At 47.4% G+C, this 15,982-nt stretch overlaps 1 protein-coding gene across 1 annotated transcript; it reads right to left on the bottom strand.

Annotated features, from left to right (window-relative positions):
* Nucleotides 1-532: 532 nt before the first annotated feature.
* Nucleotides 533-10,664, bottom strand: LOC308148319 (protein FAM107B-like; the record flags this gene model as incomplete). The annotated part of the gene is given in 5 exon segments (XM_080521775.1): nucleotides 533-859; nucleotides 5,198-5,311; nucleotides 5,314-5,353; nucleotides 8,466-8,587; nucleotides 10,572-10,664. Coding segments are annotated over 5 exon segments (468 nt in total). The 3' UTR covers nucleotides 533-760.
* Between the last annotated feature and the right edge of the window lie 5,318 nt (nucleotides 10,665-15,982).

The raw sequence follows: 15,982 nt of genomic DNA on the forward strand, positions 1-15,982 counted from the left end.
CCATAGTGTCTACAGTGTCCATAGTGTCTATAATGTCCATTGTCCATACTGTCTACAGTGTCCATTGTGTCTATAATGTCCATTGCCCATAGTGTCTACAGTGTCCATAGTGTTTATAATGTACATAGTGTCTATAATGTCCATTGTCCATAGTGTCTACAGTGTCCATAGTGTCTATAATGTCCATTGTCCATAGTGTCTACAGTGTCCATAGTGTCTATAATGTCCATTGTCCATACTGTCTACAGTCCATTGTGTCTATAATGTCCATTGTCCATACTGTCTACAGTGTCCATTGTGTCTACAATATCCATGCTGTCCCTGCCCACAGTGTCCATAGTGTCAATTGTCTCTAGAGTGTCCATAGTGTCCAGTGTATACAGTGGCTACAGTGTCTATAAGATCTTGTTCATAGTGTGTCCATAGTGTCCATAGTGTCCAGTGTATACAGTGCCTATAGGATCTTGTCCATAGTGTGTCCACAGTGTCCATAGTGTCCACAGTTTCCATAGCGTATCCACAGTGTCCATAGTTTCCAGTGTATACAATGTCTATAGTGTCCACAGTTCCATATTGTGTCCACAGTGTCCATATTGTCCACAGTGTCCACAGTTTACATACAGTGTCCACAGTGTGTCCACAGTGACCAGTGTCCACAGTTCCATAGTGTGTCCACAGTATGTCGCCAGTGCCCATAGTGCCCAATGTCCACAGTTTCCATAGTGTGTCCACAGTTTGTCCCCTGGAGGACGAGGAGTCTTCACAGCATCTCGTCTTTACAAGTGGACGTCCGCCGCAGGTTGTCCTTCACCTTGATGAACTCTGGAGCTCTGACGTCCTGCTGCTGCTGCTGCTCCAGCTGAGGACAGACACAGGGACACAGGGACAGAGACAGACACAGGGACCGGCACAGGGACAGACACAAAGACAGAGACAGACACACATACAGGGACAGGGACAGACACAGGGGCAGACACAAAGACAGAGACATACACACATACAGGGACAGGGACAGACACAGGGACATACACAAAGACAGAGATAGACACACATACAGGGACAGACACAGGGACAGACACAAAGACAGAGATAGACACACATACAGGGACAGGGACAGACACGGGGACAGACACAAAGACAGAGACAGACACACATACAGGGACAGACACAAAGACAGAGATAGACACACATACAGGGACAGGGACAGACACAGGGACACAGGAACAGAGACAAAGACAGAGACAGACACACATACAGGGACAGACACAAAGACAGAGATAGACACACATACAGGGACAGACACAGGGACACAGGAACAGAGACAAAGACAGAGACAGACACACATACAGGGACAGGCACAGGGACACATGGATGCAGAGACAGACACAGGGACATACAAAGGGACATAGAGACAGATAAACAGTCCATTAATAATTATTATCTAGTATAAGGGTATTTGTGTAGTTGCGTAGTAGTTGTTAAGTAGTCGTGTAGTAGTTGTGTGGTTCTGTAGTAGTTGTGTAGTAGTTGTGTGGTTCTGTAGTAGTTGTGTAGTAGTTGTGTGGTTGTGTAGTAGTTGTGTGGTTCTGTAGTAGTTGTGTAGTAGTTGTGTGGTTGTGTAGTAGTTGTGTGGTTCTGTAGTAGTTGTGTAGTAGTTGTGTGGTTCTGTAGTAGTTGTGTGGTTCTGTAGTAGTTGTGTAGTAGTTGTGTGGTCGTGTAGTAGTTGTGTAGTCGTTGTGTAATAGTGTAGTAGTTGTGTGGTCGTGTAGTAGTTGTGTAGTCGTTGTGTAATAGTGTAGTAGTTGTGTAGTAGTCGTGTAGGAGTTGTGTGGTTGTGTAGTAATTGTGTAGTCGTTGTGTAATAGTGTAGCAGTTGTGTAGTAGTCGTGTAGGAGTTGTGTGGTTGTGTAGTAGTTGTGTAGTTGTTGTGTAATAGTGTAGTAGTTGTGTAGTAGTCGTGTAGGAGTTGTGTGGTTGTGTAGTAATTGTGTAGTCGTTGTGTAATAGTGTAGTAGTTGTGTAGTAGTCGTGTAGGAGTTGTGTGGTCGTGTAGTAATTGTGTAGTTGTTGTGTAATAGTGTAGTAGTTGTGTAGTAGTCGTGTAGGAGTTGTGTGGTTGTGTAGCAGTTGTGTAGTCGTTGTGTAATAGTGTAGTAGTTGTGTAGTAGTCGTGTAGGAGCTGTGTGGTCGTGCAGCAGTTGTGTAGTCGTTGTGTAATAGTGTAGTAGTTGTGTAGTAGTCGTGTAGGAGTTGTGTGGTTGTGTAGTAATTGTGTAGTCGTTGTGTAATAGTGTAGTAGTTGTGTAGTAGTCGTGTAGGAGTTGTGTGGTCGTGTAGTAATTGTGTAGTTGTTGTGTAATAGTGTAGTAGTTGTGTAGTAGTCGTGTAGGAGTTGTGTGGTTGTGTAGTAGTTGTGTAGTTGTTGTGTAATAGTGTAGTAGTTGTGTAGTAGTCGTGTAGGAGTTGTGTGGTTGTGTAGTAGTTGTGTAGTTGTTGTGTAATAGTGTAGTAGTTGTGTAGTAGTCGTGTAGGAGTTGTGTGGTTGTGTAGCAGTTGTGTAGTCATTGTGTAATAGTGTAGTAGTTGTGTAGTAGTCGTGTAGGAGTTGTGTGGTTGTGTAGTAGTTGTGTAGTTGTTGTGTAATGGTGTAGTAGTTGTGTAGTAGTCGTGTAGGAGTTGTGTGGTTGTGTAGTAGTTGTGTAGTTGTTGTGTAATAGTGTAGTAGTTGTGTAGTAGTCGTGTAGGAGTTGTGTGGTTGTGTAGCAGTTGTGTAGTCATTGTGTAATAGTGTAGTAGTTGTGTAGTAGTCGTGTAGGAGTTGTGTGGTTGTGTAGTAGTTGTGTAGTTGTTGTGTAATAGTGTAGTAGTTGTGTAGTAGTCGTGTAGGAGTTGTGTGGTCGTGTAGCAGTTGTGTAGTCATTGTGTAATAGTGTAGTAGTTGTGTAGTAGTCGTGTAGGAGTTGTGTGGTCGTGCAGCAGTTGTGTAGTCGTTGTGTAATAGTGTAGTAGTTGTGTAGTAGTCGTGTAGGAGTTGTGTGGTTGTGTAGTAATTGTGTAGTCGTTGTGTAATAGTGTAGTAGTTGTGTAGTAGTCGTGTAGGAGTTGTGTGGTCGTGTAGTAATTGTGTAGTTGTTGTGTAATAGTGTAGTAGTTGTGTAGTAGTCGTGTAGGAGTTGTGTGGTTGTGTAGCAGTTGTGTAGTCGTTGTGTAATAGTGTAGTAGTTGTGTAGTAGTCGTGTGGTCGTGCAGCAGTTGTGTAGTCGTTGTGTAATAGTGTAGTAGTTGTGTAGTAGTCGTGTAGGAGTTGTGTGGTTGTGTAGTAATTGTGTAGTCGTTGTGTAATAGTGTAGTAGTTGTGTGGTCGTGTAGTAGTTGTGTAGTCGTTGTGTAATAGTGTAGTAGTTGTGTAGTAGTCGTGTAGGAGTTGTGTGGTTGTGTAGTAATTGTGTAGTCGTTGTGTAATAGTGTAGTAGTTGTGTAGTAGTCGTGTAGGAGTTGTGTGGTTGTGTAGTAATTGTGTAGTCATTGTGTAATAGTGTAGTAGTTGTGTAGTAGTCGTGTAGGAGTTGTGTGGTTGTGTAGTAGTTGTGTAGTCATTGTGTAATAGTGTAGTAGTTGTGTAGTAGTCGTGTAGGAGTTGTGTGGTTGTGTAGTAATTGTGTAGTCGTTGTGTAATAGTGTAGTAGTTGTGTGGTCGTGTAGTAATTGTGTAGTCGTTGTGTAATAGTGTAGTAGTTGTGTAGTAGTCGTGTAGGAGTTGTGTGGTCGTGTAGCAATTGTGTAGTTGTTGTGTAATAGTGTAGTAGTTGTGTAGTAGTCGTGTAGGAGTTGTGTGGTTGTGCAGCAGTTGTGTAGTCGTTGTGTAATAGTGTAGTAGTTGTGTAGTAGTCGTGTAGGAGTTGTGTGGTCGTGCAGCAGTTGTGTAGTCGCTGTGTAATAGTGTAGTAGTTGTGTAGTAGTCGTGTAGGAGTTGTGTGGTCGTGTAGTAGTTGTGTAGTCGCTGTGTAATAGTGTAGTAGTTGTGTAGTAGTCGTGTAGGAGTTGTGTGGTCGTGTAGTAGTTGTGTAGTCGTTGTGTAATAGTGTAGTAGTTGTGTAGTAGTCGTGTAGGAGTTGTGTGGTTGTGTAGTAATTGTGTAGTCGTTGTGTAATAGTGTAGTAGTTGTGTAGTAGTCGTGTAGGAGTTGTGTGGTTGTGTAGTAGTTGTGTAGTCGTTGTGTAATAGTGTAGTAGTTGTGTAGTAGTCGTGTAGGAGTTGTGTGGTTGTGTAGTAATTGTGTAGTCGTTGTGTAATAGTGTAGTAGTTGTGTAGTAGTCGTGTAGGAGTTGTGTGGTTGTGTAGTAGTTGTGTAGTTGTTGTGTAATAGTGTAGTAGTTGTGTAGTAGTCGTGTAGGAGTTGTGTGGTTGTGTAGCAGTTGTGTAGTCATTGTGTAATAGTGTAGTAGTTGTGTAGTAGTCCGTGTAGGAGTTGTGTGGTTGTGTAGTAGTTGTGTAGTTGTTGTGTAATAGTGTAGTAGTTGTGTAGTAGTCGTGTAGGAGTTGTGTGGTTGTGTAGTAGTTGTGTAGTTGTTGTGTAATAGTGTAGTAGTTGTGTAGTAGTCGTGTAGGAGTTGTGTGGTTGTGTAGCAGTTGTGTAGTCATTGTGTAATAGTGTAGTAGTTGTGTAGTAGTCGTGTAGGAGTTGTGTGGTTGTGTAGCAATTGTGTAGTCATTGTGTAATAGTGTAGTAGTTGTGTAGTAGTCGTGTAGGAGTTGTGTGGTTGTGTAGCAGTTGTGTAGTCATTGTGTAATAGTGTAGTAGTTGTGTAGTAGTCGTGTAGGAGTTGTGTGGTTGTGTAGTAGTTGTGTAGTTGTTGTGTAATAGTGTAGTAGTTGTGTAGTAGTCGTGTAGGAGTTGTGTGGTTGTGTAGTAGTTGTGTAGTTGTTGTGTAATAGTGTAGTAGTTGTGTAGTAGTCGTGTAGGAGTTGTGTGGTTGTGTAGCAGTTGTGTAGTCATTGTGTAATAGTGTAGTAGTTGTGTAGTAGTCGTGTAGGAGTTGTGTGGTTGTGTAGCAGTTGTGTTTAGTCATTGTGTAATAGTGTAGTAGTTGTGTAGTAGTCGTGTAGGAGTTGTGTGGTTGTGTAGCAGTTGTGTAGTCATTGTGTAATAGTGTAGTAGTTGTGTAGTTGTTGTGTAATAGTGTAGTAGTTGTGTTACCTCCTCCAGCTTATCATGTCTTTTCTGTAGCTCCGCCTCCAGAGGAGACAACTTCCTGTGGGCGGCGGCTTCCTGTTTTCTCTGACGAATCAGCTGCTCTCGTTTCCTCGACTTCTAAAACTCCTCTGGAGCTCCGGCTTCGTCTCCACACAGTCCCTACACACACACACACACACACACACACACACACACACACACACACACACACACACACACACACACACACACAACACACACACACACACACACACACACACACACACACAACACACACACACACACACACACAACACACACACACACACACACACACAACACACACAACACACACACACACACACACACACACACAACACACACACACACACACACACACACACACACACACACACACACAACACACACACACACACACACACACACACACACGCCATCTCCATTTAGATGAGGTTTGTTGACGTATGAGATGATTTATGAATTAATACATTTTAGTTAATAAACGCCTTTTAGCTGAATTGATGGATTCCTGGTAATTATTGTTTATTTATTGTTGACAGTTACTGGTTGTAACAGAATCTCACACCTTCTCTTTTATTGAAGATTGTTATATTTACACAGAAATATTAACTAACTTAAATAACCCTTTTTACAAATGACACTGATTTCTGGTATTAGGTTATTTCCAGTGTATCTGGTGGTGCCCCTTTTTATTATTTCATGAATAGCAATTGATTCAATTTAATTTTTCATTAATAAATTATTTTCGCTAATTTATTCATTATTATTAATGTATTCTTATTCTTATTATTAGTTTTTAAGTAATTAGTCAATGACTTTAGAAGTTGTTAAGGAGTAAATGACAGTTTACTTCCATCAATCATTTCAATTTTCCATAAATTACTTCCAAGGATTTATTACATTCAAAAATCTATTACTTCCAGTAACTTAACACTAATAACCAACCATAAATCCCAACAGTGTATAGTTGTAGTTGTGTAGTTTTAGTTGTGTTGTGTAGTTGTAGGTGTGTAGTTGTAATGGTGTAGTTGTGTAGTGTAGTTGTCATAGTGTTGTTGTGTTGTGTAGTTGTAGTTGTGTAGCGTAGCTGTAGGTGTGTAGTGTAGTTGTAGGCATGTAGTTGTGTAGTGTAGTTGGTTAGTTGTATTTGTCTAGTTGTAGTAGTGTAGTTGGTTAGTTGTATTTGTCTTGTTGTAGGCCTGTAGTGTAGTTGGTTAGTTGCATTTGTCTAGTTGTAGGCCTGTAGTGTGGTTGGTTAGTTGTATTTGTCTAGTTGTAGGCCTGTAGTGTAGTTGGTTAGTTGCATTTGTCTAGTTGTAGGCCTGTAGTGTAGTTGGTTAGTTGTATTTGTCTAGTTGTAGGCCTGTAGTGTAGTTGGTTAGTTGCTATTTGTCTAGTTGTAGGTCTGTAGTGTGGTTGGTTAGTTGTATTTGTCTAGTTGTAGGCCTGTAGTGTGGTTGGTTAGTTGCATTTGTCTAGTTGTAGGCCTGTAGTGTGGTTGGTTAGTTGTATTTGTCTAGTTGTAGGCCTGTAGTGTGGTTGGTTAGTTGCATTTGTCTAGTTGTAGGCCTGTAGTGTGGTTGGTTAGTTGCATTTGTCTAGTTGTAGGCCTGTAGTGTGGTTGGTTAGTTGTATTTGTCTAGTTGTAGGCCTGTAGTGTAGTTGGTTAGTTGCATTTGTCTAGTTGTAGGCCTGTAGTGTAGTTGGTTAGTTGTATTTGTCTAGTTGTAGGCCTGTAGTGTAGTTGGTTAGTTGTATTTGTCTAGTTGTAGGTCTGTAGTGTGGTTGGTTAGTTGTATTTGTCTAGTTGTAGGCCTGTAGTGTGGTTGGTTAGTTGCATTTGTCTAGTTGTAGGCCTGTAGTGTGGTTGGTTAGTTGTATTTGTCTAGTTGTAGGCCTGTAGTGTGGTTGGTTAGTTGCATTTGGTCTAGTTGTAGGCCTGTAGTGTAGTTGGTTAGTTGCATTTGTCTAGTTGTAGGCCTGTAGTGTGGTTGGTTAGTTGTATTTGTCTAGTTGTAGGCCTGTAGTGTAGTTGGTTAGTTGTATTTGTCTAGTTGTAGGCCTGTAGTGTAGTTGGTTAGTTTGTATTTGTCTAGTTGTAGGCCTGTAGTGTGGTTGGTTAGTTGTATTTGTCTAGTTGTAGGCCTGTAGTGTAGTTGGTTAGTTGTATTTGTCTAGTTGTAGGCCTGTAGTGTAGTTGGTTAGTTGTATTTGTCTAGTTGTAGGCCTGTAGTGTAGTTGGTTAGTTGTATTTGTCTAGTTGTAGGCTGTAGTGTAGTTATAAGTGTGCAGTTGAGTAGTTGCATAGTGAAGTTGCATGTAGTTGTATTTGTATAGTTTTAGGTGTATAGTTATAGGCCAGTAGTGTAGTTGTATATTGTAGTTGCATAGTGTAGTTGAGTTGTATAGTTGTAGGTGTGTAGTTGTATTGTGTAGTTGAAGGTGTGTAGTTGTGTTGTGTAGTTCTAGTTCTGTAGTTGTAGGTGTGTAGTGTAGTTGTATATTGTAGTTGCATAGTGTAGTTGTGTTGTGTAGTTGTAGGTGTGTGCTTGTGCAGTTGTAGGTGTGTAGTTGTAGGTTTGTTGTTGTTGCTGTGTCGTTGTTGGTGTGTAGTGTAGTTTTGTAGTGTAGTTGTAGGCGTGTAGTTGTATGTTGTAGTTATCTGTGTTTCAGTGTTAGATGTGTAATGTAGTGGTAGGTCTGTAGTTGTAGATGTGTAGTTGTAGGTTTGTAGTTGTTGCTGTGTCATTGTTGGTGTGTAGTGTAGTTTTGTAGTGTAGTTGTAAGTCTGTAGTTGTAGATGTGTAGTTGTGTCGTGCAGGTGTGTGGTTGTGTAATGTAGTGATAAGTGTGTACTTGTAGCTGTGTAGTTGTGTAGTGTAGTAATATAGATGTATAGTGGTAGGGTGTTACTGGCGGGAGTGTAGATGTATAGAGGACGGAGCCTAGCCGGCGGTTCTATAGTGTAGGAGTGTAGATGTATAGTGTTTAGTAATATAGATGTATAGCGGTAGGGTGTTACTGGCGGTTCGGGAGTGTAGATGTATAGAGGTAGGAGCCTATCCGGCGGTTCTATAGTGTAGGAGTGTAGATGTATAGTGTGTATTAATATAGATGTATAGCGGTAGGGTGTTACCGTCGGTTCGGGAGTGTAGATGTATAGAGGTAGGATCGTTTCCGGCGGTTCTATGGTGTAGGAGTGTAGATGTATAGTGTGTATTAATATAGATGTATAGCGGTAGGAACGTACCGGCGGGTCAGCAGCTCGCGGTGCAGCTCCTGGTGGCTCCGGGATGACGTCACTGGGTTCACCAACTTCCGGGGTTTGATGAGGTCCCCCTCTTCTGATTGGTTGTCGGGTGAAGGGCGGAGCTACAGGCAGTGTGGGGGCGGAGCTTCTGGACGTCTGCTGGACACACAGAGGACAGACGGAGGTCTAGAAGTAGAACCAGAACTAGAACTAGAACCAGAACAACAATTAGAACCAGACCAGAACCAAAACTCAGATACTAGAACCAGAACGAGAACCAGACCAGAACCAGACAAGACCAGAACCAGACCAGGTACCAGGAGGAAACCTTCAGTCAGGTAAAAATTGGGGGAGGAGCCACGAGCTCACCTGCTCCTCCTGTAGGAGTCACACTGGAGGTCCAGGAGGAGGAGCTGCTCCTCTTCCAATCCATCTCTCTGCTCCTCTTAGCTGCTCCTCCTCTCTGCTCCTCTCAGCTCCTCTCTGCTCCTTTCTGCTCCTCCTCTCTGCTCCTCCTCTCTGCTCCTCTCAGCTCCTCTCTGCTCCTCTCAGCTCCTCTCTGCTCCTTTCTGCTCCTCCTCTCTGCTCCTCTTAGCTGCTCCTCCTCTCTGCTCCTTTCTGCTCCTCCTCTCTGCTCCTCCTCTCTGCTCCTCTCAGCTCCTCTCTGCTCCTCCTCTCTGCTCCTCCTCTCTGCTCCTCTCAGCTCCTCTCTGCTCCTTTCTGCTCCTCCTCTCTGCTCCTCCTCTCTGCTCCTCTCTGCTCCTCTCAGCTCCTCTCTGCTCCTTTCTGCTCCTCCTCTCTGCTCCTCTCAGCTCCTCTCTGCTCCTTTCTGCTCCTCCTCTCTGCTCCTCTTAGCTGCTCCTCCTCTCTGCTCCTCTCAGCTCCTCTCTGCTCCTTTCTGCTCCTCCTCTCTGCTCCTCTTAGCTGCTCCTCCTCTCTGCTCCTCTCAGCTCCTCTCTGCTCCTCTCAGCTCCTCTCTGCTCCTTTCTGCTCCTCCTCTCTGCTCCTCTTAGCTGCTCCTCCTCTCTGCTCCTCTCAGCTCCTCTCTGCTCCTTTCTGCTCCTCCTCTCTGCTCCTCTTAGCTGCTCCTCCTCTCTGCTCCTCTCAGCTCCTCTCTGCTCCTCTTAGCTGCTCCTCCTCTCTGCTCCTCTCAGCTCCTCTCTGCTCCTCTCAGCTCCTCTCTGCTCCTCTTAGCTGCTCCTCCTCTCTGCTCCTCTCAGCTCCTCTCTGCTCCTCCTCTCTGCTCCTCTTAGCTGCTCCTCCTCTCTGCTCCTCCTCTCTGCTCCTCCTCTCTGCTCCTCTCTGCTCCTCCTCTCAGCACCTCTCTGCTCTTCTCAGCTCCTCCTCTCTGCTCCTCTCTGCTCCTCCTCTCTGCTCCTCTTAGCTGCGCCTCCTCTCTGCTCCTGCTCTCTCCTCCTCTCAGCTTAGTATAGAACAACAAGCTCCGCCCCTCCTTTCTGGGTTTCCTGAACATTCAACTCTTTTAGAGGTTTAAACTTGTTTACCTCATTATGTCTTCATTCTGTCCCCATGTCTTCACTTTGTCCTCAGTATGTCTTCACTTTGTCCTCATGTCTTCACTTTGTCCTCAGTATGTCTTCACTTTGTCCTCAGTATGTCTTCACTTTGTCCTCGTGTCTTCACTTTGTCCTCAGTATGTCTTCAATTTGTCCTCATGTCTTCACTTTGTCCTCAGTATGTCTTCACTTTGTCCCCATGTCTTCACTTTGTCCTCAGTATGTCTTAACTTTGTCCTAATGTCTTCACTTTGTCCTCATGTCTTCATTCTGTCCTCAGTATGTCTTCATTCTGTCCTCATGTCTCCAATTTGTCCTCAGTATGTCTTCATTCTGTCCTCATGTCTCCAATTTGTCCTCAGTATGTCTTCATTCTGTCCTCATGTCTTCACTCTGTCCTCAGTATGTCTTCACTCTGTCCTCATGTCCTCAGTATGTTTTCACTCTGTTCTCATTATGTCTCAAACTGTCACACACACACACACACACACACACATACACACACACACACACACACACACACACACACTCACACACACATACACACACACACACACACACACACACACACACTCACACACACACTCACCTCTGATGTCTGGCTGTTACCAGTTTTCACCCTCGGCTGCTTCTGAGGCTCCTGGTCGACGCTGTAGGACCTCTGGAAGACACCGCGAGTCATCAACGACTGTCAACGACTGTCAACGACTGTAAACTACAATGCCTGTCAACGACAACGACTGTCAACGACTGTCAACGACTGTCAACGACTGTAAACTACAATGACTGTCAACAGCAACGACTGTCAATGACTGTGAACTACTGTCAACGACTGTCAACTACTGTCAACAACTGTAAACTACGACTGTCAACTACAATGACTGTCAACTAAAACGACTGTCAATGACTGTGAACTACTGTCAACGACTGTCAACAACTGTAAACTACGACTGTCAACTACAACGACTGTCAATGACTGTGAACTACTGTCAACGACTGTCAACTACTGTCAACAACTGTAAACTACGACTGTCAACTACAACAACTGTCAACCTCAACTACAATTGTCATTGACTGTCAAATACGAGTGTAGACGACTACTGTCTGACTCATGGGCAGTCAGTTAGTACTACTGGTAACTACTGTACTGTCATTAACTACCAACCACTATCAACTACACACACACACAGACACACACAGACACACACACACACTCACAGACACAGACACAGACACACTCACAGACACAGACACAGACACACTCACAGACACAGACACTCACACTCACACACACACACACACACACACACACACACACACACACACACACACACACACACACACACACACTTGAGATTCAGATCACATTTGAGTCCAGGGCAAGAAGAAAAGGAGCTTGTAAACACTATTGATATGAGTTGTGTGTGTATGTGTGAGTGTGTGAGTGTGTGTGTGTGTGTGTGTGTGTGTGTGTGTGTGTGTGTGTGTGTGTGTGTGTGTGTGTGTGTGTGTGTGAGGGGGTAGACAGTGAGGCCTTGTCACCATCCTGCAGCCTGAAGAAGGAGCTCCTAGCAACCAACACAAAGTCTATTCAGAAATAAGAGGAGAAGGAGCTGGAAGAGAGGGGAGCAGGAGGAGAAGGAGCAGGAGGAGGAGAAGGAGCTGGAAGAGAGGGAGCAGGAGGAGAAGGAGCAGGAGAGGAGAAGGAGGTGGAAGAGGGGAGCAGGAGGAGAAGAAGTAGGCAGAAGAGGGGAGCAGGAGGAGAAGAAGTTGGCAGAAGAGGGGGAGCAGGAGGAGAAGGAGGTGGAAGAGGGGGGGCAGGAGGAGGAGAGGAGGTGGAAGAGGGGGAGCAGGAGGAGAAGGAGCAGGAGGAGGAGAAGGAGGTAGAAGAGGAGGAGCAGGAGGAGGAGAAGGAGGTGGAAGAGGGGGAGCAGGAGGAGAAGGAGGTGGAAGAGGGGGAGCAGGAGGAGAAGAAGGAGGCAGAAGAGGGGGAGCAGGAGGAGAAGAAGTAGCAGGAAGAGGAGAGGAGGCAGAAGAGGGGGAGCAGGAGGAGAAGGAGCAGGAGGAGGAGAAGGAGGTAAAAGAGGGGGAGCAGAGGAGAGAAGGAGCAGAAGGAGGAGAAGGAGCAGAGAGGAGAAGGAGGAGAAGAAGGAGGTGGAAGAGGGGGGCAGGAGGAGAAGAAGTAGGCAGAAGAGGGGGAGCAGGAGGAGAAGAAGTAGACAGAAGAGGGGAGCAGGAGGAGGAGAAGTAGGCAGAAGAGGAGGAGAAGGAGGAGAAGAAGGAGGTGGAAGAGGGGGGCAGGAGGAGAAGAAGTAGGTGGAAGAGGGGGAGTAGGAGGAGGAGAAGTAGGTGGAAGAGGGGGAGCAGGAGGAGGAGAAGTAGGCAGAAGAGGGGGAGCAGGAGGAGGAGAAGGAGGTGGAAGAGGGGGCAGGAGGAGGAGAAGGAGGTGGAAGAGGGGGAGCAGGAGGAGAAGAAGTAGGCAGAAGAGGGGAGCAGAAGGAGAAGAAGTAGGCAGAAGAGGGGGAGCAGGAGGAGAAGAAGGAGGTGGAAGAGGGGGAGCAGGAGGAGAAGGAGCAGGAGGAGGAGCAGGAGGAGGAGAAGGAGGTGGAAGAGGGGGGCAGGAGGAGAAGAATTAGGCAGAAGAGGGGGAGCAGGAGGAGAAGAAGTAGGTGGAAGAGGGGAGCAGGAGGAGAAGAAGTAGGTGGAAGAGGGGGAGCAGGAGGAGGAGAAGTAGGCAGAAGAGGGGGAGCAGGAGAAGGAGAAGGAGGTGGAAGAGGGGGCAGGAGGAGGAGAAGGAGGTGGAAGAGGGGGAGCAGGAGGAGAAGAAGTAGGCAGAAGAGGGGGAGCCGGAGGAGAAGAAGTTGCAGAAGAGGGGAGCAGGAGGAGAAGGAGGTGGAAGAGGGGGGCAGGAGGAGGAGAAGGAGGTGGAAGAGGGGGAGCAGGAGGAGAAGGAGCAGGAGGAGGAGAAGGAGGTAGAAGAGGAGGAGCAGGAGGAGGAGAAGGAGGTGGAAGAGGGGAGCAGGAGGAGAAGGAGGTGGAAGAGGGGAGCAGGAGGAGAAGAAGGAGGCAGAAGAGGGGGAGCAGGAGGAGAAGAAGTAGCAGGAAGAGGAGAAGGAGGCAGAAGAGGGGGAGCAGGAGGAGAAGGAGCAGGAGAGGAGAAGGAGGTAAAAGAGGGGGAGCAGGAGGAGAAGAAGGAGCAGAAGGAGGAGAAGAAGGAGGTGGAAGAGGGGGGCAGGAGGAGAAGAAGGAGGTGGAAGAGGGGGAGCAGGAGGAGGAGAAGGAGGTGGAAGAGGGGGGCAGGAGGAGGAGAAGGAGGTGGAAGAGGGGGAGCAGGAGGAGAAGGAGGAGCAGAAGGAGGAGAAGGAGCAGGAGGAGGAGAAGGAGGAGAAGAAGGAGGTGGAAGAGGGGGCAGGAGGAGAAGAAGTAGGCAGAAGAGGGGGAGCAGGAGGAGAAGAAGTAGACAGAAGCGGGGGAGCAGGAGGAGGAGAAGTAGGCAGAAGAGGAGGAGAAGGAGGAGGAGAAGAAGGAGGTGGAAGAGGGGGGCAGGAGGAGAAGAAGTAGACAGAAGAGGGGGAGCAGGAGGAGGAGAAGTAGGCAGAAGAGGAGGAGAAGGAGGAGAAGAAGGAGGTGGAAGAGGGGGGCAGGAGGAGAAGAAGTAGGTGGAAGAGGGGGAGTAGGAGGAGGAGAAGTAGGCAGAAGAGGGGGAGCAGGAGGAGGAGAAGGAGGTGGAAGAGGGGGCAGGAGGAGGAGAAGGAGGTGGAAGAGGGGAGCAGGAGGAGAAGAAGTAGGCAGAAGAGGGGGAGCAGAAGGAGAAGAAGGAGGTGGAAGAGGGGAGCAGGAGGAGGAGAAGGAGGTGGAAGAGGGGGCAGGAGGAGGAGAAGGAGGTGGAAGAGGGGGAGCAGAGGAGAGGTAGTAGGCGGAACAGGGGGAGCAGGAGGAGAAGAAGTAGGTGGAAGAGGGGGAGCAGGAGGAGAAGAAGTAGGTGGAAGAGGGGGAGCAGGAGGAGGAGAAGTAGGCAGAAGAGGGGAGCAGGAGGAGGAGAAAGGAGGTGGAAGAGGGGGGCAGGAGGAGGAGAAGGAGGTGGAAGAGGGGGAGCAGGAGGAGAGGTAGTAGGCGGAACAGGGGGAGCAGGAGGAGAAGAAGGAGGTGGAAGAGGGGGAGCAGGAGGAGAAGAAGTAGGTGGAAGAGGGGAGCAGGAGGAGAAGAAGGAGGTGGAAGAGGGGGAGCAGGAGGAGAAGAAGTAGGCAGAAGAGGGGGAGCAGGAGGAGGAGAAGGAGGTGGAAGAGGGGGAGCAGGAGGAGGAGAAGGAGCAGGAGGAGGAGAAGGAGCAGGAGGATGATAAACACATCACTACATTCCATCATGACATATATTGTAACCAACAACTAGAATTGTTCTCCTCCAGTCTGGTTCTGCAGGTTCCTCCTCTTCTGTTTCTGCAGGTTCCTCCTCCTCCAGTCTGGTTCTGCAGGTTCCTCCTCTTCTGTTTCTGCAGGTTCCTCCTCCTCCTGACTGGTTCTGCAGGTTCCTCCTCCTCCAGTATGGTTCTGCAGTTCCTCCTCCTCCTCCTCTTTCGTTTTTGCAGGTTCCTCCTCCTCCTCCAGTCTGGTTCTGCAGGTTCCTCCTCCTCCAGTATGGTTCTGCAGGTTCCTCCTCCTCAGTGTGTTTCTGCAGGTTCCTCCTCTCCAGTCTGTTTCTGCAGGTTCCTCCTCCTCTTCTGGTTCTGCAGGTTCCTCCTCCTCTTCTGTTTCTGCAGTTCCTCCTCCTCCAGTCTGTTTCTGCAGGTTCCTCCTCCTCTTCTGGTTCTGCAGGTTCCTCCTCCTCTTCTGTTTCTGCAGGTTCCTCCTCCTCCAGTCTGTTTCTGCAGGTTCCTCCTCCTCTTCTGTTTCTGCAGGTTCCTCCTCCTCTTCTGGTTCTGCAGGTTCCTCCTCCTCCAGTCTGTTTCTGCAGGTTCCTCCTCCTCCACTTCTGGTTCTGCAGGTTCCTCCTCCTCCTGACTGGTTCTGCAGGTTCCTCCTCCTCCTTCTCTTCTGTTTCTGCATGTTCCTCCTCCTCCTCCAGTCTGTTTCTGCAGGTTCCTCCTTCTCTTCTGTTTCTGCAGGTTCCTCCTCCTGGGAGTCTGGTTCTGCAGGTTCCTCCTCTGGGTCTGATACTGCAGGTTTCTCCTCTCTGGGCCTGGTTCTCCTCCTCTGGGCCTGGTTCTCCAGGTTTACTCGATAAGGTGTCTGGAGGTGACTGAGTGTATTTGATGGTTGTTTAAATAAAGTTGAATTGAAAGTGGAAAAGATGAGAAACTCACCTTTTTCCCATAAGAAGCTCCATAGTGCTCCTCCTCCTCCTCCTGCTCTTTTCTCCTCCTCCTCCTTCTCCTGCTCTTTCTCCTCCTGCCCCTCCTCCTACTCTTTCTCCTCTTCCTCCTCCTCCTGCTCCCCCTCCTGCTCTTTTCTCCTCCTCTTCCTGCTCCTTTCTCCTTCCCAACAGTCTGTTTCTAACGTTCTTCTCTTGCTTTCAAGCAGATGGACTGAATTCACAGGTCAGTTCACCTGAGCCGGATTAACCAGAGGAGGAGGAGCAGGAGGAGGAAGAGCAGGAGCAGGAGGGGGAGGAACAGCAGGAGGAGGAGGAGGAGGAGTAGGGGAGGAACAGCAGTAGGAGGAGGAGGAGGAGCAGGAGGAGGAGGGGGAGGGGAGGAACAGCAGTAGGAGGGGGAGGAACAGCAGGAGGAGGAGGAGGAGGAGCAGGAGGAAGAGGAGGAGACCTGTCCATGACTTTCTGCTCTCAGCTGTTAGGATTTAGGAGCTCTGATGGGATTAAAGCCACACACACACACACACACACACACACACACACACACACACACACACACACACACACACACACACACACACACACACACACACACACACACACACACACACACACACACACACACACACACACACACACACACACACACACACAGAAATGAACACAAGTCCTCTTCCCTAGTAACCAGACCTA

Source organism: Blennius ocellaris (assembly GCF_963422515.1).
Source record: "Blennius ocellaris genome assembly, contig: SCAFFOLD_69, whole genome shotgun sequence".
Lineage (NCBI taxonomy): Eukaryota > Metazoa > Chordata > Actinopteri > Blenniiformes > Blenniidae > Blennius > Blennius ocellaris.